At 34.1% G+C, this 21,635-nt stretch overlaps 1 protein-coding gene across 3 annotated transcripts in view; it reads right to left on the minus strand.

Annotated features, from left to right (window-relative positions):
• The window catches only part of RB1CC1 (RB1 inducible coiled-coil 1), a 63,358-nt gene that overhangs the window by 13,829 nt on the left and 27,894 nt on the right, over nucleotides 1–21,635 (minus strand). For all 3 annotated transcript variants that reach the window (XM_070747746.1, XM_070747747.1, XM_070747745.1), the window contains exons 10-16: nucleotides 20,272–20,458; nucleotides 20,069–20,150; nucleotides 15,806–15,867; nucleotides 14,287–14,390; nucleotides 13,348–13,474; nucleotides 7,009–8,924; nucleotides 962–1,115 (exon numbers count right to left, since the gene is read on the minus strand). In XM_070747746.1, coding sequence (XP_070603847.1) covers nucleotides 962–1,115; nucleotides 7,009–8,924; nucleotides 13,348–13,474; nucleotides 14,287–14,390; nucleotides 15,806–15,867; nucleotides 20,069–20,150; nucleotides 20,272–20,458 — 2,632 coding nt within the window. The remainder of the gene's footprint in view (nucleotides 1–961; nucleotides 1,116–7,008; nucleotides 8,925–13,347; nucleotides 13,475–14,286; nucleotides 14,391–15,805; nucleotides 15,868–20,068; nucleotides 20,151–20,271; nucleotides 20,459–21,635) is intronic.

The following is a 21,635-nucleotide window of genomic DNA, read 5'->3' on the forward strand; positions in this document are numbered from 1 at the left end:
GGTATTAAAACACATTTGAAGCTTTTAGGCGCACAGGCTTGAAACACATCTAATATTGTATTACATTGCCTTGTTGCTAGATTGCATTTAACTCTAAATAAGATTGTTTAGAAATTGTGGTGTAAAAACATTGCTTTATGTGCACAAAATTAAGTAAAAATTTTCTAGATATTAATACTTGAGACATACAAAGATGACATGTAGATATGACTGATTTCTTTACTTTGCGTGTGTATGTATGTTTGTATGTATGTTATATGTTTGTATGTAACATATTTTTGCTGGTAATGAAAAGGAAGATATAGATCTATTTCAAGCTATTTTGCTCTCATCAGCTAGCCATACCATTACTGAGATTTGAATCTGGGCAGTCTGCCTGTAAGGCAGTAGCTTTAACCTCTAGGCCACAGATTCTCCTCCTGTCTCAGGTTGTACGAAGGATATGTATTTTTCTGTCGATTCACCCTAGTATCCCCAAATATGGGAGGAAGAATACTGCTTCCTTTTTGTCACTCAGCCCCTCCAGAGCCCACTCAAGGGAGTTAATTTTTATAACCGATGAACTATATTCTATATGTGCAAAAATGAAGCAGTATGCTCCCTCCCATATTTGGGGATACCAGGGTGATTCGACAAGGGGGAAAAACATATATGTGTATGAACACACACATACACACGCAACCATAGTCTGTTCCCCATTCCTGCAATATTAAATCTTAAGTAATATAAAATAGCTTAGTGAAGACCCAGTTAAAATGAATATGGATTCTAAAAGAAAAAGAATGCAATGACCTTGCCTCCAAAGCCAGACAATCATACTTTACGTACAAAGACATAAGGATACAATCAACTTTTAAAATTTAAGGAATTTGTTATCCAGTCTGGCAAAATCAAAAATGATTCCAATTATTTTATAGTATCCCCCAACAATAAAATCTGAACTTGAAGTTATAGAGCTTACTTGCTGCTCTGCAGTGAGTGATGTTCGAATGTTTTGCATTTCTTCATTTTTTCTTTTCTCACATTCTTCAAGCTGTTCCAAAAACTTCACTTTCTCTTCCTGGAGTTTTTCTTGAAGTTCTGCAACCAAGCTTGAAGCAGACGATTCAAATGAACTTGAAAAAGGGGGGGAAATTCAGAATATAATCAAACAATCTGAAGTAGTAAAAAGGGATGGTGGTGGAAACCTCAGTTATCATTTAATCTGGCATACATAAATATAGCTTAAAATGAAAGGCTTTGATTAATGTTAGCTGCTTCAACAATTACCAGATTTGAGTATGTTTTGGGACAAAATAAATGTTGGCCTTGCAATAACAACTTATTTACAAAATCCAAGCCCGTTTAAAAAAATGAATTTAGATCTCAAACAATCTGATTTTTCCAATAGTTATCTATATTTACATCTTTAGTCCCCCCCCCTGCCCCCACTTCAACTGTAAAAACAGTATATAGCAAACCAAAATCAACAGAATAAAAGATACTTTAATAGAAACAAGTAGCTCAAAATTCAATAGTTTTAAGTTCAATTGGAATAACTTTGGTGACTTCATAACGTGTGTGGAACAAGACTGGATGTTATTTGGTCAGCAAACAGAAGAGACTGAAACCCAAACCTCATACATCAGAGGTCTTCAAACTTGGTAACTTTAAGACTTGTGGACTTTAACTCGCAGAATTCTGGGAGTTGATGTCCACAAGGTTTCAAGTTGCCAATTTGGGGACTCTGTCCTACATTCACTCAAATGTGTTTTCTTCTTCTTCCAAGACAAGTGGACTGTTTTCTTTGAGGCAGAAGAAAACGTTTCACTACTCATACAAACAGCTTCATCAGTTCTGACAGATCTTCTTGGATGATAAGTGAAACATGTTTTTCTTCTTCCTCCCCAAGAAGAAAACACCAATCCAGTTGTCTTTTGAAGAAAAAAGCACATTTGAGACAACTATGACCTGGATGACTAACAATCTCCACATGTACTCCTTCATCTGCCTTTTCCAATAAGAAAGGAGTGATTCATAAAGGTGTTTGAAGCCAAAGTAAAAACATGCCCATTTTCTTTTTCTTCAGGGTGGAGTGTTTCCCTGATGCCATCTGAGCAGACATCTTTATAATATGGAGCTAATAATTGAAGTCAACTGCAGAATTCTTTTAATCTTGAGGATTAAAATGTGGATATTCATAATCTTGGTCAAACTGTTTAATTGTCATAGGATATCTATTCAGTGTACTTACCAGTGATTCAAAATTAAGAGTTTATTGTTGTAAGAAAAAAAAAGAATTATCATGCCATATTCTTGATTTGTATAATTGACCAGATATTAATATATATTTCCGATGGAGAAGTTTGGTTTAACATCTCTGGATTTTTCTTTTTTCTTTTTGTTCAGTGTTTTTGTTAGTTGTTATTTTTGTCGTTATACACCACAGCTTATTATTGTTGTTGTTGTTATTATTATTATTATTATTATTATTATTATTATTATTATTATTTATTGGATTTGTATGCCGCCCCTCTCCGCAGACTCGGGGCGGCTAACAACAGCAGTAAAACAGTACAACAAAATCCAATACTAAAAAAGCAGTTAAAAACCCATTATATAAAGACCAATCATACATACAAACATACCATACATAAAATTGTGAAGACCAAGGGGGAAAAAGTATCTTAGTTCCCCCATGCCTGATAGCAGAGGTGGGTTTTAAGCAGCTTTCAAAAGGCAAGGAGGGTGGGGGCAATTCTAATCTCTGTGGGGAGTTGGTTCCAGAGGGTCGGGACCGCCACAGAGAAGGCTCTTCCTCTGGGTCCCGCTAAGCGACATTGTTTGGTTGACGGGACCCGGAGAAGACCCACTCTGTGGGACCTAACTGGTCGCTGGGATTCGTGCGGCAGAAGGCGGTCCCTGAGATTATTAACATTTGCTAGCACTATACATAAGAGCACAGTGAGCAAAGTGTTTCAACTAACCCAATGACCTCCAATCTTACTGTGCTTTGTTCCAGAACTACTTTACCTATTTATATTTATCCGTTAATTTTTGAAGCCTTGTCCCAGAGGGAGAAAAAAACCCCATGCAAATTATACCATATTGGTTCTCCCTCTCTTTTAATCATAATCTGAAGAAGAAGAATTCATTTTCTACCATGTCAGAGAGAACTAGCAGAGTTCTCCTAAAAGCCCTGGTTTCTAACTTTGCTCTCTCACCAAACTTCAGGTATCATACTGGGTTGAAGTCCTGGATTGAAATGTGCATGACAGAAATACCCAAGGATTGAAGTTGATTTTCATAGTTTCAGCACACTACAATGATGTTAAAAATGAAAGAGCACCATAACTAAATGTAAACAACTGTAAGATGCTTTAAAAGTTACAAACAATATGCTAATATTCTAAATAAATATACAAATGCAAATTACATATTTAGTTTCCTGAAAAATCTATACTTTTTCCCAATTTACCTGTAAATGAGAGGATAATTCTATTTATTTTTATCTAGATACAAAGAACATAGTTAAGGAACAAATGTTCTATGGTGTATATAGCTTCACATTTTTTAAAATGTGAATAATCATTAAATGTGAGAAACCTCAAATTCGGTGTTGCATTTTTTAAAGATAAATTTGGTATGCTAGCTATACCCTAAATGTGTTGAACATAAATGGGAAAAAGGTGGAAGGATAAATCCTCTTTGAGTATTACCTTTTGTAAGAAACTCTCTTGAAACCAACATTTAATTTGTCAAAAAATCCTAGATGTTTGTTCAAAACTGTATCGTTATCATTGTCTAAAACTAGGTAAAAAGATGATAAAATAGTTACCATTGTATCTTCATTTTATTTTTCAGTGACAGATACAATTTTCACTATTTTGTAATATATACCTGAAAAACATTCTTAGAAAATAGACATCAATGCAAAGCTGGATAAAATTATTTTAAGTTTATATACGTAATACCGAAGATGGATGAGATATTACAAAAACTGCAACAAGAAACAAGAACATCCTGGAACACTGTGGAATGGAATAAATTCATTTAACATGTCTCTTGACTGAAACCTCAGAACATAGATGCTGCTAACCCATAAGCTACAATCAAAACTGAAAAATTTAAATTACGACAGACGGAATGAATAAAAAGCATGGGATCTATTAGTGAGGCTACTTTGCACAGAAATAATTATAAGAAATATTTGGTTAAAACAATTAACTGGAAACTTTAATAAATAATGGTATTCTTGTTTTGTTTAGACAAAACCAAGGAATTTAAATTTATAACTGGGAGATTTTGGCACTACAATATTTGATAACAGCAAGAGCTGCATATAGTTAAAGATGAAAATTATCTATCTCTCTGGAAAAATTCAAAATTCTACAATGAACTGAGCTTGTCAATCATCCAGGTTATGGTTGTCTCAATGTTGTTTTTTCAAAAAGCAAATGTTTTTCCCTGTGAGAAAGAAATTGTTTTGTTTTTCATCTAAAACATGGTCCAGTCGACATTTGAAAAGGTACCCTTGAGTCTACAATAAAAATGTTTTTTTTCTAAAATAAATATCTAAATAAAACCTTTTGCTTTAAAACCTGAAATGTATCGACTAAAAACAGAAAGACACATATATCGTAAGAATTGAAAATGCAGGTGTTTTCCTCTGGAAATAAAATATGGAAAAAATAACATTATTGTTTTTTATTTGGTAAAATGATTAGAAATGAAGAATTGTTAATGCTTTTGTTAGATTTTACTATGTAGCAATTTATTACTGCTGTTGATCAAAATTAATTTTTATTTTAGATACGCATTATTCCCCATGCAAGCTCAGTTTATGAATCTATGAAAATATCAATAAAATACTTTTATTCATTAAATATTGCTAATTAATGTATTGTACTGTTTTTCATGTATTTATTACAACATATTCAAAGATTTGGATATTAAATCAAATATGCATATAGACAAAAATAAATTATAATACTTTCACTACATTTCTCGTCTAATCAGTAGCAGGTTAATATTATCATGTATTTACTCATGTATTTAGCATCTCCCATTATTTCAACAATTTCAATTAAATTGGAGTTTCCTACAAGTATTTCATATTAAAGTATATATAATCTGCATCAATCAACTTTTGGACTTCTAAGGTTTATATTTTATTATCATAATTATAAAATTATTATACTTTTAAAAAAATAAAAACTTTTTGCTCCTAAAATAGATACATATTTATAGGGGGCACCAGAATCTCAGTTCTTGATGAAAAACAACTGTTAAGAAAGATGACCATGTGATTATTTCACTCAATAGCAGCAATCCTGCCACTCCTAGTTGCGACTGAGTTGTTAAGTGGATAGAGACCCTGGTAAGGAGCATAGGGTGCCTTGGGAAATTGTGTACAGGGGCCCTAAATTGGAATGAGGCAAGAGAAATTCATCATCAAGTTGCAGGATTGAAGTAAAATGAATTTCCATGCCTGCAGCCTGGCAAATTATTTCCCCTTCATTTTTTCCATTGGGGAGAAATTCTTCATTGGTATGCAGGAAAAGACCTTCAGGATTTTCGGGGGTGGGGGGGGTGGATGGGTAATAAACTCCAATGAGAACCGATTCCCTCCAGCAGGAATTCTTTTAGCCAGCCCCAGAAACAAGGAGTCCTCTCAGCACACAGAAGCAGCTTGGAAACTTCCTTGTAGGCTTTCCATTGACTTTATGGGGAAATGGCAGAGAAGATTGCAAAGGGCAATGATGTGATCACTGTACATTGGACAATCAGTCGTAAACATGAATAGGTTGCCAAACAAAGAGATCGTGATCATGTGACCATGCAGGGCTGTAAAATGCATTAAGATGGCTTAAAGTTCTTTTTTTTAATATATAAAGCACTCTCTCTGAGGTCTCATAACTTGTCTTTAAAAGGTTATGCCCGGGTCATCATTTTAGAGATATTTCCTTACTAAATTCCTCATTGCCTTCAACAATGACAGTAATGTACTGGAAACTCCTTAAAAGTACAAGGAGATGTTTCATTGTATCTGCCTTTAAAAAGTAGTATTTGTTGAATTGAATAGCACAAACATCAGAAGTTGACCATAGGAAAATACAAGGAGATATTTAATTGTATCTGCCTTAAAAGTAGCCTTTGTTGAATTGCATAGCACAAACATCAGAAGTTGACCACAGGAAATGTTTTACAGCATTGTTTATTTTATCATAAAATGTTTTATAATTTTATTTGACAAAATGTTTTATAAAATGTGCCAAATTTCAGTTCAATGGGAGTCCATGGGATTTTGGGTGCATTCTGGAAATAGTCCTTTTAAAGTACCTTGGCTGAAAAAGTTTTGACTTATAACTATCTACTAAGGTTAAGGTTACAGATATGACAATTTTAGCAGTATGTAGATGAAATAATTATTTTGAAAATAGCAAGTACTGAATTATGTTCAATTATATAATTTTGTTCATTTTCAAAGAGTAATTTTTTTCCAAACCTTACGTTAATTTATATAAGCTTGACCCACAAAATAAATCTGAACTTTACATTAAAAAAAAAAGAATAAGCACAAATGGTATGACTCCTAATACAACAGCTTTAAGTAGGTGGGGGATAGCAACTTTTTAATATGGAATAAAATTTTAACGTGCAACCATTTCGAAAAAAATCCAAATGTTTTTGATCCACTAGAAAAATGCAGTATAAATCCAAAGCAATATGTGGCCCAATGTGGGATAGATTGAAATAATATGTAATTTAGTATTAAAACTTAGAGACTCATTTACTCAGTATAAACCACAAAATATTTGGAATAAAAATTGATTTGTATGTTAGGATAAGAGATAAGGCTGATGATATCTGTGGAAAAATATGTGGCTGGTTAACCAAACAAACAAGCAAACTGACTGAAGAGCTCCTCCTGTAATTTTATAATCTATTTTGCCAACTCATACAAAATATATTTAGAGTTGTTTTCTCATTTAAAATATTAGAAGGTAACTCTAATTCATACGATACCTCTGATTAACTTGCATCTCAAGTTGCTGGATTTTTTCCAAAAGTTCTTTTTCAACAGCACCCCTCTGTAATTCAAACTCTTTAAGAGCATTTTGTACTGTATCTTCTTTTTCGCAACTGAGTTTCTGTACCATCTCTTTCTTGTCTTGTTCATGGGTAGCTATTAATAGTTCCTTTTCTTCTGTGAGTTTCCCAATGGTGTCTTCATATTTCTTCTGCTGTTCACGCAAAGCTAAAAGCTCTTCTTTATGTCTCTGTACAGCATTCATTTCTAAATCCAGTTTACCTTGCAATTCTTTAATTTGTTCTTCCAGGTTTTTTTCTGCTTCCAGTGCTTTCTGATGCAAGGAGGTTGTTTTATCCAATTCTATTCTCAGCAAATTTACTTCTCCTTCATGCCTGTCAATTAATTCTGAAATGCAGTGATCTTTCTCAACTGTTATTATAGTCCTCAGATCTGCTAGACCTACCTGGTATTCATCGTTACTAACTTGAATTATATGCCTTAATTTATTGGTCTCTTTTCTTAGCATTTCAGTTTCTTTGTCAACGAGGGTTCTGACATTACTTTGCTGTTGAGCTTTGTTTGCTTCGATAAGTACTTTCATTTCATCTGCTTCTGCTTCTTTCAATGCAAGTTCAACTTCAAGTTTACATCTCCTGTCAGATAATTCAGAAACCTTAATATTTAATTCCTCAATCTGTTGTTCTTTTTCAAAGACATCAGCAGCATGAGTTTCCTGCAGCTTTTCAAGTTGGTGTTGATGTTCTTTTTTTAACTTCTCTAAACAATCACTGTGTTTGGCTATTAATTCTTCAAATTCGTGCATATGTGTGACATGTAGATTAGATTCTAATTCCTTTAGATGATCTTGCTCCATAGTTTGACATTCTGCTTTCAGAAGTTGTAATTTTTCCTCATTTTCAACATTAAGTTTTTTCAAATTTTCTAATACTCTTTCACGTGACTCTGTCAGTTCTTTAATTTCATGATACAGTTTCTTCATTTGGCATTCCACTTCAATCAATTTCTGTTCTTTTTCATTTTGCAAGAACACAACTGCTTCCTTTTCATTCTTTACTATTTCAAATTCATTATCTTTGTCATGTAAAACGTCTTCAAGTTCTTTTAAATCACAATGTAGTTTAGCAATCTTTTTTTTATTTTCTTCACTATCTTCAACTAAAATATTTATTTTACTTTCATATTCAGTTTTTAGAGACTGTAGTTCTTTTTGATGCTTATCCTTGAAAGATTTTTCAAGAGAAAGTTTGACTTTCTCTATAATATTCCTTATTTCTATTGAAGTACATTTTAAAGAGGAGGAAAAGTTACACTGTTCTTTTTTTATAAATGTTCTAAAGTGATAAAGGTCTTCTTTGATATTCAATAAATTTAACTGAGATTCTTGGGCAAAATCTCTGCATTTGTCCATGTAAACATTTAGAGCAGGATTTTCTAAAATTGCATCTTTTACGCATATATTTGTGTCTTGCATCCTCCTACTATCTATTGCATTGATAACTGAGGAATAGAGGGATTCTACCATCATTTCTGGACTTTGAGGGTCACTTATCACATTCGGAGATGATGGATTCTCTTCTATTATGAACTCATTCACTGCAGACATAAAATCGGATTCTGGACTTTCGGCCAATGAGTCCAAATCTAAAGATTCTTCTTTAAGAGATTGCTCTATGTTTGGGTGGGCAATTGTTTCAAAATCAAATGTGTGAGCATCAATACTGTCTGGAGACAATTCTTCTAAAGGAGCTGGAGGACACACAGAAGGGCAAAGAGGACCCTGAAGACTGAGAGGTGATGGAGTTTTAGGAGAGGTAGCAATTGTTGTTCCTGTTGTACTTTCCATTCTTGGTGTAGTGATAGATTGTGGCGAGGCTTGACTGTTAGAAGTCTATAAGAATAAAAAGTAAGTAAGAGTTAAAATAATATTATTTCCTAACAATTCCCAATACAGGCCCCCAACTCAAATACAGTCTCACACATGCCGTAGCAATTATGAAGCTTTTTAAATATTTTAGAGAAATGGTCATGCCTAAAAGCTCATAACAGTTTAAAAGCAGCTACTGAATTCAGGAGCTTTTGTGAGAAAGAAGAAATCTAATTGTATGTCAGAATATTCAATACATCGTAAATCAGAATGGTCAGACAAATTGAGTTAAACTAATAGTAAATTATAAAAAAATACATATTATACTTAAATGTTTTTTTAAAAAGCAAGTTCTAATAGCTATATTGCATCAGATTACAATTTTATTAAGTAAAAGTATATAAATTACCAGTGAAATCTAGCCATGAATATAAACTTGCATAAGTATACAATTTTATTAAGTAAAAGTATATAAATTACCAGTGAAATCTAGCCATGAATATAAACTTGCATAAGTACAGTATAAGATACTGTAAATGTTACTGTATCAACCATGTTTAATAGAAGAGCCCAAATAAACAAATAACAGATAATGAGGACCCAAATTGTTGGGGGCAATACACTGACCTCTGTACACTGTTTAGAGAGGGCTATAAAAGCACTGTGAAGCAGTATATAACTCTAAGTGATATTGCTAATTATTTGGACTGATTATAATAATACGTTGGCAGTATAGAAAGAAAAATAATAATTCAGACACAGTTTCCTTTTAATATGACACAGTATGCACATTACACACATTATAACACCATACAATGAAATAATGTATGTGTGTGCATCTGAATGTATATATACTGCTCAAAAAAAATAAAGAGAACACTCAAATAACAAATCCTAGATCTGAATGAATGAAATATTCTCATTTAATACTTTGTTCTGTACAAAGTGAAATGTGCACAACAGCATGTGAAATTGATTGTCAATCAGTGTTGTTTCCTAAGTGGACAGTTTGATTTCACAGAAGTTTGATTTATTTGGAGTTATATTGTATACACACACACACACACACTCACTCACATACACACACACATATATATGTATGTATGTATGTATGTATGTATGTATGCATGTATACATACATACATATTATCGGCTTGCAAGTTCTTTCATTGTTACTCAGCTAAGAATGTTTTCCAAACCCTGTCTTGTGGGTTTTTTTTAATTCTCTACTTGCTCCGAATGTTTCTTTCCAGCCCTAACCAGGTGCTAACAATGTTCCCAGTTCTTACCTACTTGCAAGCTCTTTCACTGTTACTCTTTGCAAAGAATGTTTTCCAAGTCCTAAGTCTTTTCAGGGTTTTTTCCATTGCTCTACTTGCTCCGAATGTTTCTTTCCAGGTGCTAATGATTTTCCCAGCTCTTACTGGCTTGTAAGCTCTTTCATTGTTACTCTCTCTGAATAAGGTTTTTTTAAAGCCCTAACCAGTGGATAAAATAATGTGGTGAAGCTGACCATACTAAGGACACTAGCCAGATGAATACCTGGTAAGCAGATTCTTTTCCCTATTTTCCTCCTCAAAAACTAAGGTGCATCTTATACTCCAGTGCGTCTTATACTCCAAAAATACAGTATTTATTTCATTATTCAAATGCCTCTTATACTCCAAAAAATATAATACATATATATGAATATGGCCTGAAACATAACATATGGAAAAGCTAAAAATAAACACACCCATGGATGTATTTTCAAAATTAGTGTTACACCAATAATGTTGTTAGACTTTTGTAGGGCTCTGAAAACCTGGCTACATTCCCAAGGGGTGCTAAATTCATCAAGGGCCCTATTTCCTGGCTTTATTGTTAATTGGCCAAGTATCTTGCTTGCTGTATATATTTATTTATTGGATTTTTATATATTTTTTGTATTATTTTAAAATGTTTTTATTATTTTAATTGTAGCATAGATTTTGAACTGTAATTTTCTAATTGATTGACATGGGTAGCTCCAGAAATTGAACAAAGAAATAAATAAAGCTTACATCTATCCATATGCCAGTTCTAATAAAATCCTAGCCTACTATGCATTTCTAAATTTGTAGTTAAAAATCTGATTTTGAATAAAAACTAGAGGATGGTCTGATGCTTTCCCATTCACAATTACAGAAATGACTAGAAAAGAGTTTTCTTCTTAAAAATAGAAACAGGAGTACAAGAATCCCTGAAAGACTTTAAGACAGTTGAGGCAAACTTTTCCAAGAAATCTCATTATCCTGAAAACTTTAAATTTTATGTTAACATAGGTACCCTTGAATCTGTAATAAAATTGTTTTGGAAACTATTCTTCTAATGTTTTTAAATTGGGATGCCAATATGACATCCAGATCTTATTAAATTCCAATACACATCAAGTCTAGCATGCAAACAATAATGGGAACTGCAGTCTATAACATCTGGAAGGCTGTAATTGAATAATTAAAGTACCACAAATTACAAATGGAATTGTGCTTTTTTCTAAAAACAACTGCTTGGCTTCAATTAAACAAATGATCTGTGGATGTATCTGAATCCCCATTACTTAAGACTGTATGTATCCCACATTATGATATCCTAACACAATATTTATTCTGAAATGACGTATTCCCCCGGTAGGGTTGGTACAATATTTGAAGGTGTTGGAGACTTATAGCTCTTTTGTAAACACCATGTAGAAATTGTGGTGACCAGTTTCTACTATTACTATTACTACTACTACTACTACTACTACTACTACTACTACTACTACTAACTACCTGGACTACTAACCAGGATTTCCCTGCAACAGTAACTCACAATCAACAATCAGTTGGACTAAGGATAGCTTTTCGTAAGAAGAATAAAAAAGATGGTGGTTTATCAGGATTGTTTTAATAATAATTTAGTTTATTCCAACTCTTTAATTTTTCTTCTATTAGAACAAATAAAACTCAGAATCCCATGAATGATTGTGGGAATCCCTTTAGAATAGTCACATGATCCCAGAAAAAGATTGAAGGATTTACCACGAGCTATTACTTCAGTAATCTAAAGCATTTTGAACACTTTTCTCCCTTCTGAATAGAAGAAATATCAGTACCGGTTTTAAAAGGGTCTTTCAAAATTCGTATTTTCATTATGTGGAGTGTGCAAGTGAGTGCCAGTCATATTATTATAATCCTTCCATTGGATAACTTTCCACCGTGTTACATTTTCCAGTATACAACTGGCACTGTTCAGGAGAGATCAACATTCCCAAAAGGACTTTTTATACTGCGGGAAACAGATGTAAAGAAGAAGCCAAGATGCCAGAGTTTTCTTATACATTATAGCTACTCTCTGATTTACAACCACATCTGGAATTTCCATCATAAATTAGTGTGATTGTAAAGCAATCACCATGTGACCAAGCCCAATATTATACTTATTTTTTTACTGCAGCCATTAAACAAATTACTATTAAATGAATTGAGCTTCCCCACTTGATGTTGCTTGTCAGAAACTGTCTGGAAAGGCTGCAAATTGCAATCACGACTGCAGGAAGCTGCAACCAGTGGTAAACGTGACCCTGTTGTCAAGTGCCTGAACTGTGACTATGTGACTGCAAGGATGGTGCGATAATTACAACTTCAAGAACAGGTCATACATCTCTTTTTCTGAGGAAGCTGTAACTTTTCACCAATGGTTTTAAGTCAAGGACTATCTATATATCCATGGCTCTATGACATGAACATAGGACATCTATAGGAGGACATTCCCCAGGCATCAAGAATGGTGCTGAGCTTACATGGACCCCTGAAAGTGATTTTCCACATCTTATCTTTTCAGGCTGGACTGTCAACAATTCAGAAGCCAGTGGCTGTGACTTCTAATCCTATTTTAGGCATAGAAGTGAGCTGAGTGATTTTGAGCCAGTTCCTTTTTCTCAGCCCAACTCACCACACATACAGTAGTTGTTTTGGAGGAAATAATAGGGGAAGGAGTATTAGGTATATTTGCTACTTTGAGTTATTTATAAAAACAAGAAAAGGAGAAGGGAAGCCTCAGGGGCACAGTGGTTAGAGTGCAGTACAGCAAACTACTTCTGCTGACCACTAGCAGTTTGGCAGATCGAATCTCAGTAGGTTCAAGGTTGACTCAGCCTTCCATGCTTTTCAAGGTCAGTAAAATGAGAATCCAGATTTTGGGGGGCACTATGCTTACTCTCTGTAAACCACTTAGAAAGGGCTGTAAAGCACTGTGAAGTGATATATAAATCTAAATGCTATGCTAATTAAAATAGGGGGATAGAGAGTATCCTTTGAACAGATTATCCTTTGAACAATGCATTGGATTTAATCCAATCTTTAATTATATTATTGTAGAATTAAATATTGCAAATATTGTTTCGCTCTTCCACAGAATTGCATATATATATATAACTTGATTCTACCTTTTGTTCATTCAGCAAATCCGTAATGGTCTGGGACATTTCATCCAAACTCTTTGCTGCTTTGACAAGGTTATGTAAAGCAAGTACATGCTGGTGGAGAGGTTCAAAATCACAAAGTATGGGAACCCTTAAAAATACAACATAATTTAAATTGATAACACATATCAAATAATAAATTATATTACAATGACATTGGAGAACAATTAATTGGAAGGCTTCTGCCTTTTTTATTACAATCTAATGATAACATTTCTTATTTGACTCTCACCATTCATTCTGATGCCACTGCTAAATCTTGAATTCCAAGCTTAGATAAACCAGACCATGTAAAAAATTATATGATAAAATGATGGAGAACTTCAGCAAACAAACTATTCTATTTAACTATTTATACTTTGAAAATACTTTTTGGGAAGTTTAATCAGAAAAGAACTTAGACCAAAAAGAATAGTATTCTTTACATGTTAATTGAAAAATACTTCTAATATATTTATGTATTTAATTAAATTTACTGTGGTTGTCCACTTGAAAAGACTCTAGATGAAATATTTGTAGGATACAAATTTATATAAATAACAGAAAAACACAGGAATGTATTTCTCTTGTTTATTGCCCAGAATTTCTGACATGGATTTTTTCTCTTTTGAAATCAGTCCCAACTCACAAATCTGTTATACAGATATTTTAACCTGATTATAAATATGCTATATAAATAGTCTTTTAACATTGACAGAGACTGCTAAAATCTGTAGCTTTTTTGTTAGCTACATATTCATGAACCAGAAAGAACGGGGGGGGGGGGGGGGGGTAATTTTTCCTATAATTATTGGCAATTGTATTTCTTAATAATAATTAATAATTAATAATTTATTAGATTTGTATTAATGGCTATCTATTAGCAGAAGCTCTTTATTTTAGGTAATGAAAATAATACCTTACCTGAGTAATGGTTGTACTTCTGAAGGACAAAAGGATTGAAGAAACTGCAAATCAGATAATGAAATATCAGGAAGTTCACTATCAAATCTGCGAGGTTTTCGAGTCTGTAAATAAAAAAGAAATTTATACATGATTAAAATAGGCAAACATTCAGGTACATAAAATCTATAAACAGCTGCTTAATGGCTGCATTTATATGTTGTTCCAACTGATAGTTTTAATGTGAAATATTCTTTAAAAAGTAGATTTTATCAATAATTCCATTCTAGTGGTCACGAATGGGTATCATTCCATCTGGAAACAAAACTCATCTTCTGGGCAGAGAGAGAGAGAGAGAGAGCGAGAGCGAGAGAGAGCGAGAGAGCGAGAGCGAGAGCGAGAGAGAGAGAGAGAGAGAGAGAGAGAGAGATCCTACTTAAAAAACACATCTTTTATTTGCGTTAAAGCAGATTATAAATGCCATTCACAGATCATATTAATGGAGAAATATTATACAAAAAATTTTAAATGAATATTAATGCAGAGCTTATATAATTTCTTACATTTACATTATATTAAATATTTTTCAAAATGTAGAAAGCACTGTTGCTATTAAACTTGTTGCTATTAAAATAATGCAACTGATTATATAATTGTTGCACAGTAACAGTTCTTTACTACTGAACACAGTACAATTCAACATAGACCACATAAAAGGAAAATAAATCTGACTTTATATACTCTGAATATCTGAATTACTGGAATTATATAGGAAATAAATTTAAATTACTGTAGATAGCTTAGTGAAAATAAATAATACAGTTCTAAATACTGTAAAAGTACCCAAGCAGCTATAATCTCAAATATATGAATAGTAGCAGGTTGTTCACCTCTTGTAATAAATTTATTATCTAAATATATAGTACCATCTCACAGAAATGTAAAGCTACAAAACCCCCACATAATTCTAATATAAGTGAAATTAATTCAGAAATCTGATCAGTCCAAACAGGGAGACGTAAAAGTATTCCTGTTTACCATCTGCCAGCAAGGGAAAAGGGTGAGAGGAACAATTCTTATTCCTATATCATTTGTGTGGTATTTGTTTAAGCTCAGTTATTTAAGTTATTTGTTCTGGCTCTTAGAAGGGTCATCAACATTTAAATGCTAATCACATCTTTTACAAAATAAGAATCAAGTCTTATATATTCTCTGTTCAGTTTTCACAGTATAATATTATTTAACTTACTGAAGAAAATTAGTCCAAACTACAATAAATATGAATTAGCTGTTCATAGTTATTTAAAGCCATATACAAATGAACATAACACCAATTAATATTTTAAAATACTTTACAGCAATCTATATTATTATTAATACAAGAAATGAAACAAATAAATTATTGCATAAAAATGCTATATATTTCTTACTTACAAGTTTGCCATTACACACACACACACAGGCTTCTTCCCAGAAGGCTATTAATTTAAAACTGTTAGAAAAGAACTAGATTTCATTTTTTTAAAGGTAAAATACTCACACAAAAGGATGGTGGCCAGGCATCAAGCCCCCTGAACAAACGATTTCTTAAGAAAGATTTCCCTGTTAAAATAAACAAAGGTTGCTCTTTTTATTCACAGGTTATGAAAATCTGTTAAAATGAAAGAATACTATCTATCCTTTCATATTATCTATTTCTAAGGAAAGTAACTTTTCACTTTGATCAAATTTCAAGACTAAAATTGAACTTTTCAAGAAAATGTGTGAAGGTCTCAGAAGGAAGCAGAAAGAGCAAAATATTTTTGATGCAAAAGTATATAAATATTTGTATAATAAAGCAGAAGATACATTTTATTAACAGTACAAAGGGAATATCGGTCATTTAAGTATTAAGGCATTAATTAAAGCATTAAACCTTTGGTGTAGTTGTTTGTCAAAGCTTTGTCAGAATGGTCAGACAGGTGGGATTGTAAGGTAAATGAAGCGCCTGAGCACAAACACATCCATGCAGACAACAAGGAAAGCCATCTATCCCAAGACTGTAATGGCTGCTATAATACTTTAAGATATGTTTTCCTTATGCCTTACCATTTTGTGAAGTGCTCCCTTCTAATGCTTTACAAAACACTAATATTTCTCTATTCAACCAAGAGATCTACTTCCTTGTTTTAAGGAAAAAAATCATTCTTATTAGATATTTTGCCTGGGACTAGAACTGAAACTCATCTTCTGGGCAGAAGTTTTTAGGATGGGAAGAGAAGGGAAAAAGCTAGGATGATATTGTCTAAAAGAAAGCATAAGGAGATTATAAAAGGCAAGCAGAGCAGGTGGTTATGCTACACTTGAATTCAAGGATAATGGCATGAGATTGCTAAGAGGAGATTGGAAAGCACCAACATGGGGGTGATGAGTAGGCCACAGACTTCCATTCAAATCTAATAAATACAGCCAGACTTCCTATCCATCCTCCTACTTGTTATGGGATATTTAAAGGGTAGTGATAATTAAGGGAAAAAAGAGGGGGGAAAGGCACTGGAAAAATTTGTGAGATCAATACACAGTCCGTGTGGCAGAGAGATGAGGCACACCAGCCTTGCTGCAGAAGTCCCCAACTCTTCTATCCATGGACCAGCACCAGTCTGTGGCATGCCAGAAACTGGGTCATGCAAATAGCAAAGACCCATCCATGGGGTGCAGGCAGCACATGAAACCATGTCCTTTCCAGTCCATGGAAAAACCTCTCTTCACAGAATCAATCCCTGGTGCCCAAAAAGTTGGGAGTCATTGCCCTAATCGCCCCATTTGATGCATCTTGGCCAAAACCTGGAACAACCAAAAATGTTCCTGGTTTCAAATTTGGGCAAATTTCTAAGTCACAATATGTTTGTTTCAGGATTTAAACAAAACATATTTTCAATTTATCGCACCTCTCTCGTGAGTTTTACATCCTTCTATTTCAAAATATCAAGATATCTGAAGAAAGCATTTAACAAATGCCTGAATAGTTAAAAAGCTAAGTTCTAGTCTTAGCTTTGAACACAATTCTAGTTATATAACAGATTTGCTACACACTACCATAATTTTCACTACAGCACTAAAATAATGTGCAGGAGAAATGAAAGAAACTGTGCAAGCTAAGTCATAGAATTATAAAATAAAACAGATTTTCTTTCTCCCACTTTCTTATTGTTAAGTTCAAATCTAGACCAGGCAATCCTATCATCTCTTTGTCAATATTTTGGAAAATGAAATAAGACCACAGAAGAGATGGGAGTTGCATTCTTAGTCAAGTTGGCTTGTCAAAGGGTATCCAGGTAATTGAGGTCTGCCATCATTATATTGTTTCTCCCTAAAATTTCTCAAGTTATCTAGATCTGTCTGATATATATATCCTTATTGTTCTGCCTGGCTCTATGGTAAGAGTCTCCCGAAAATTCAAGGATACAAATTTTAGACACACACACTTGAAAGTTCAAAAAAAATGTTCTTTATCACAAAAATTCAAAAGAAACAAAGCACCCTTTTTGTATTGCAAAGAGCACACATCCCAAAACAACCTGGTAGTCTGTACAATCCCCTTACTCAGTCTTTAAGTACTTAGCTAGCAGCTGTGAAGAATCGTCACAGCCCTTCTTCTTCCACGAAGTGAAACACACACACACTTTGCTCTGCTTTGGTTTCAAAGGCGTGAAAAATCAACAAAGTCCGGAAACAGCAAGGCACAGTCCTGAAGAACAACGATCAGATAATCTTCCACAACGACCAAACCAACACGCTGCTATTTACATCAGCAGCTCTAATTACTGGAGCCCCACCCAAACACAGGTGGCCTCTCTTATCTCCTGTAATATTTCTGCAAATATCTCTTCTATGCATAATTCTGCGCAGACGTGTGTCTAGCACTTCCTCATCTGATTCAACTGAAGATAATGGAGATTGGCTTCCTGGGCTGTGTGCCAAGCCCCCCTCTTCCAAGTCACCCCACCTTCTTCTTCGTCCAAGGAAACTGCACTACCTGTCTCTGTCGGCAATAAAACAGGCCTATGACATGTTGATGTTTCCCCTGCATCCACCTCCACATTCCTTGGGGCAGGAGCTGGGCCAGAGCCAACCACAACACTTATAATATCAATGGGTTTTTTTTAACCTCACTGACCAAATCTTCATATTCATATTTCTGGCTTTCTAGAAATGGAACTTTTTAAAAAAAGGCCTTCCCCCCCCCCCCTTTTATCTAGCCTTTATTTTTTTTTGCATAAGTTATATCCTTCAATCCTATTCCAATCTTCAGTTTCCCCTCACAAGGTTTTACAATGCCTATTAAATCATACTTGCCCTCCTGCATGAAAACTTATGGTTGTCTTTGTCTGTCCTCACATTCATTTTTATGACACCTTGGAAACAACATAGGTCAAATAATTTAGTTTGTTCTCTTCGTTGGTATTTGTAAAAGAGCCGGGGTGGCGCAGCAGGTAGAGTGCTGTACTGCAGGCCACTGAAGCTGACTGTAGATCTGAAGGTCAGCGGTTCAAATCTCATCACCGGCTCAAGGTTTACTCAGCCTTCCATCCTTCTGAGGTGGCTAAAATGAGGACCCGGATTGTGGAGGCAATAGCCTAGCTCTGTTAAAAAGTGCTATTGCTAACATGTTGTAAGCTGCCCAGAGTCTAAGGAGAAGGGCGGCATAAAATTGAATGAATGAATAAATAAATAAATAAATAAATAAATAAATAAATAAATACTCTCATTATTATTAAGGTGCTTCTATATCCCGTGTTATCACCACAGTTCCATTCCCAGTGCCTAATGTTGCAATTTCAATTTTTTCTGAACTCTCTTCTAATGGATTAGGGCCAGAATTGCAGAACAAAATTTTCCCAGCACATCTGGGGTACAGTTTATTATCTCTCGCCACAAAAATATATTCTAGACTGGAGAATATACTCCATTCTTACTAGCACCATGTCTATAGCCATCTCTTGTTTACTTTCAATATTCTCTCTCTGAATGGATCACACGCCTCTTTAATAGGAGGAAAATGAAGAGAATATTATTCAGGATCCCAGCCTCTTCATTTTCTAGTACAGTCCTGATATAAGAGGTAAACCAGAAGAAAAGTGCCCAGGACAATAGCACAGGATAGTAACAGGAGGAAGAAAATTGGCTGCTCTTTACCTTTTTTTTATCTCACATGCAAACACTCCCACACCTTTTGTCAATAATGTGTTTGCGTGACTGAGACCAGGCATATGAATAATTTGTGACTTATAAATGAAAATTTAGTTTGGGTGACAACACTGATTCAATAAAAATGCTAGACTCCACATCAAACATAGAATAATCTTTACTCTTCAGGAACGCTGTTGTTAAAAAGCAGAGCTTCATTGATCAGCATAACATTCAGACCAGAAAAAAATACAAATTCAAATAATCTGTTACTTTCAAACATAAAAATGCAGGTGTGTATACGTGTTCAGGGTCCGTTGTCAATATACCATCATCCAGGGTTTAAATTTTAGGTTTTTTTCTTGACCTGTTCCATTTCAATGAAGACTTGCTCAATCTTTTCCAGCCTTCCATCTGGTTCAAAGTTTACATAATATTTCTATCTGGCAGGATCCTATTAATTCCCACCTTGCCAGCTTCAAGACTTACAAAAACCATCATATGTTATAATTATGCTGCACATAGTTGTGGATAATATAAAAATCAACACTAATTTATTCAAGATACACATTTCTTCTAATTTTATGATGTTTGTGCCATTGTAACTTGAGAGCAGAGAAATAATTACAATACTTACTAAATAATTTTCCAAAAGATTCCCTTTTGGCTTTTTCTGCATCATAAAGATGTTTCCCATCTTTTACTAATGCACCAGCCCACTATAAAACAAAAATGTTTAATTAAACACAAATGTATAAACATTTTCTCTATAAAGCAAAAGGTATTAGACACAAATTTATAAAATATTCTAGGTTTAAATTATCTTCTCAAGGTACTTACCTCTCTGTAGTGTTTCACAAACATTTTTCTTCTTACGACTTCAACAACTGCCAAACAATACATCTGTGGGACATTACTGAGCTTTTCTACAATTTTCACTCTTTCTAGCAGCTCTGTTACAAGGCGAAGCAAAGCTTGTAGTTTCTCTCCATCTTGGTCAGCATGAAGCATGACGAAGCAGCACCACCTACAATACAGGTGAAAATAGGTGAATTTGGACTGGTGATTAAAAGAAAAATCCTAGCTATTTGTTAAATATATATCTTATCTTTTATCAAGGGATTCATGAAGACAGTTTCAGATTCTGGATCTATTTTTTTTTCACAGCAAATTGGTGAGACAAATTGTACTCAGAAGTACTGACCATCCAGTAGCCACTCAAAGAACTGGCTCTTTTAATAATTGCCAACCAGATATTTCCTTATTTATAAGAACATAAGAAGAGCCATGCTGAATCAGGCCAAAGCCCATCGAGTCCAGCATTCTGTGTCACACAGTGGCCCACCAATTGTACATGGGGATCTTGAGCAGAAAGAGAAGGCAAACAAGAAATGGTACTCAAGGGAATCCTGCCTGCCTCAACCAACATAGAGGCAGCACATGGACATCCGTTTCAATAACCACCGATACACTTGGGATCCATGAATCTGTCTAATCCTGCCTTGAAGCTATCAAGGCTAACAGCTGTCACGACCTCTTCTGGAAGTGAATTCCATAAACCAACGACCCTCTGGGTGAAGGAATATTTCTCTTTATTTGTCCTTGCTTTCTTTATTATTATTATTTAAAAAAAATATTTTTATTATTTTCAAATAAGAAAACAAAACATTACAAACAAACATGAAAAGACCAGACAAAGCACATAATATAAAAAGGAGCTACAATTGCTCCGCTCAGGATAAAAGTCTTCTTAATACAAAAAGTAAAAACTATTTTAGGTTAGATCAATTCAGAGAAATAAACTCATCTATTACAAAACTCTATCTAAGAACATTATTAAGCATTATTTTTTGTTCCACCTCGCTTTCTTGCCTATGAGCTTTAGGGAATGCCCCTTCGTCCTAGCATTGTGCGAGAGAAAAGAATTTTTCTCTATCCACCTTTTCTATCCCATGCATGATTTTATACACTTCGATCAAATCACCCCTTAAACGTCGTCTTTCAAGGCTGAAGAGACCAACGCATTGCAACCTGGTTTCATAAGGGAGGTGCTCCATTTCCTTGATCATACTTGTTGCCCCTTTTTGCACTTTTTCCAGTTCCATGATATCCTTCTTGAGGTGAGGTGACCAGAACTGTACACAGTACTCCAAGTGTGGTCTCACCATTGATTTGTACAGAGAAAATACAACACTTATTGACTT

This window comes from Erythrolamprus reginae, chromosome 3 (assembly GCF_031021105.1).
Source record: "Erythrolamprus reginae isolate rEryReg1 chromosome 3, rEryReg1.hap1, whole genome shotgun sequence".
In the NCBI taxonomy this organism is placed as follows: domain Eukaryota; kingdom Metazoa; phylum Chordata; class Lepidosauria; order Squamata; family Dipsadidae; genus Erythrolamprus; species Erythrolamprus reginae.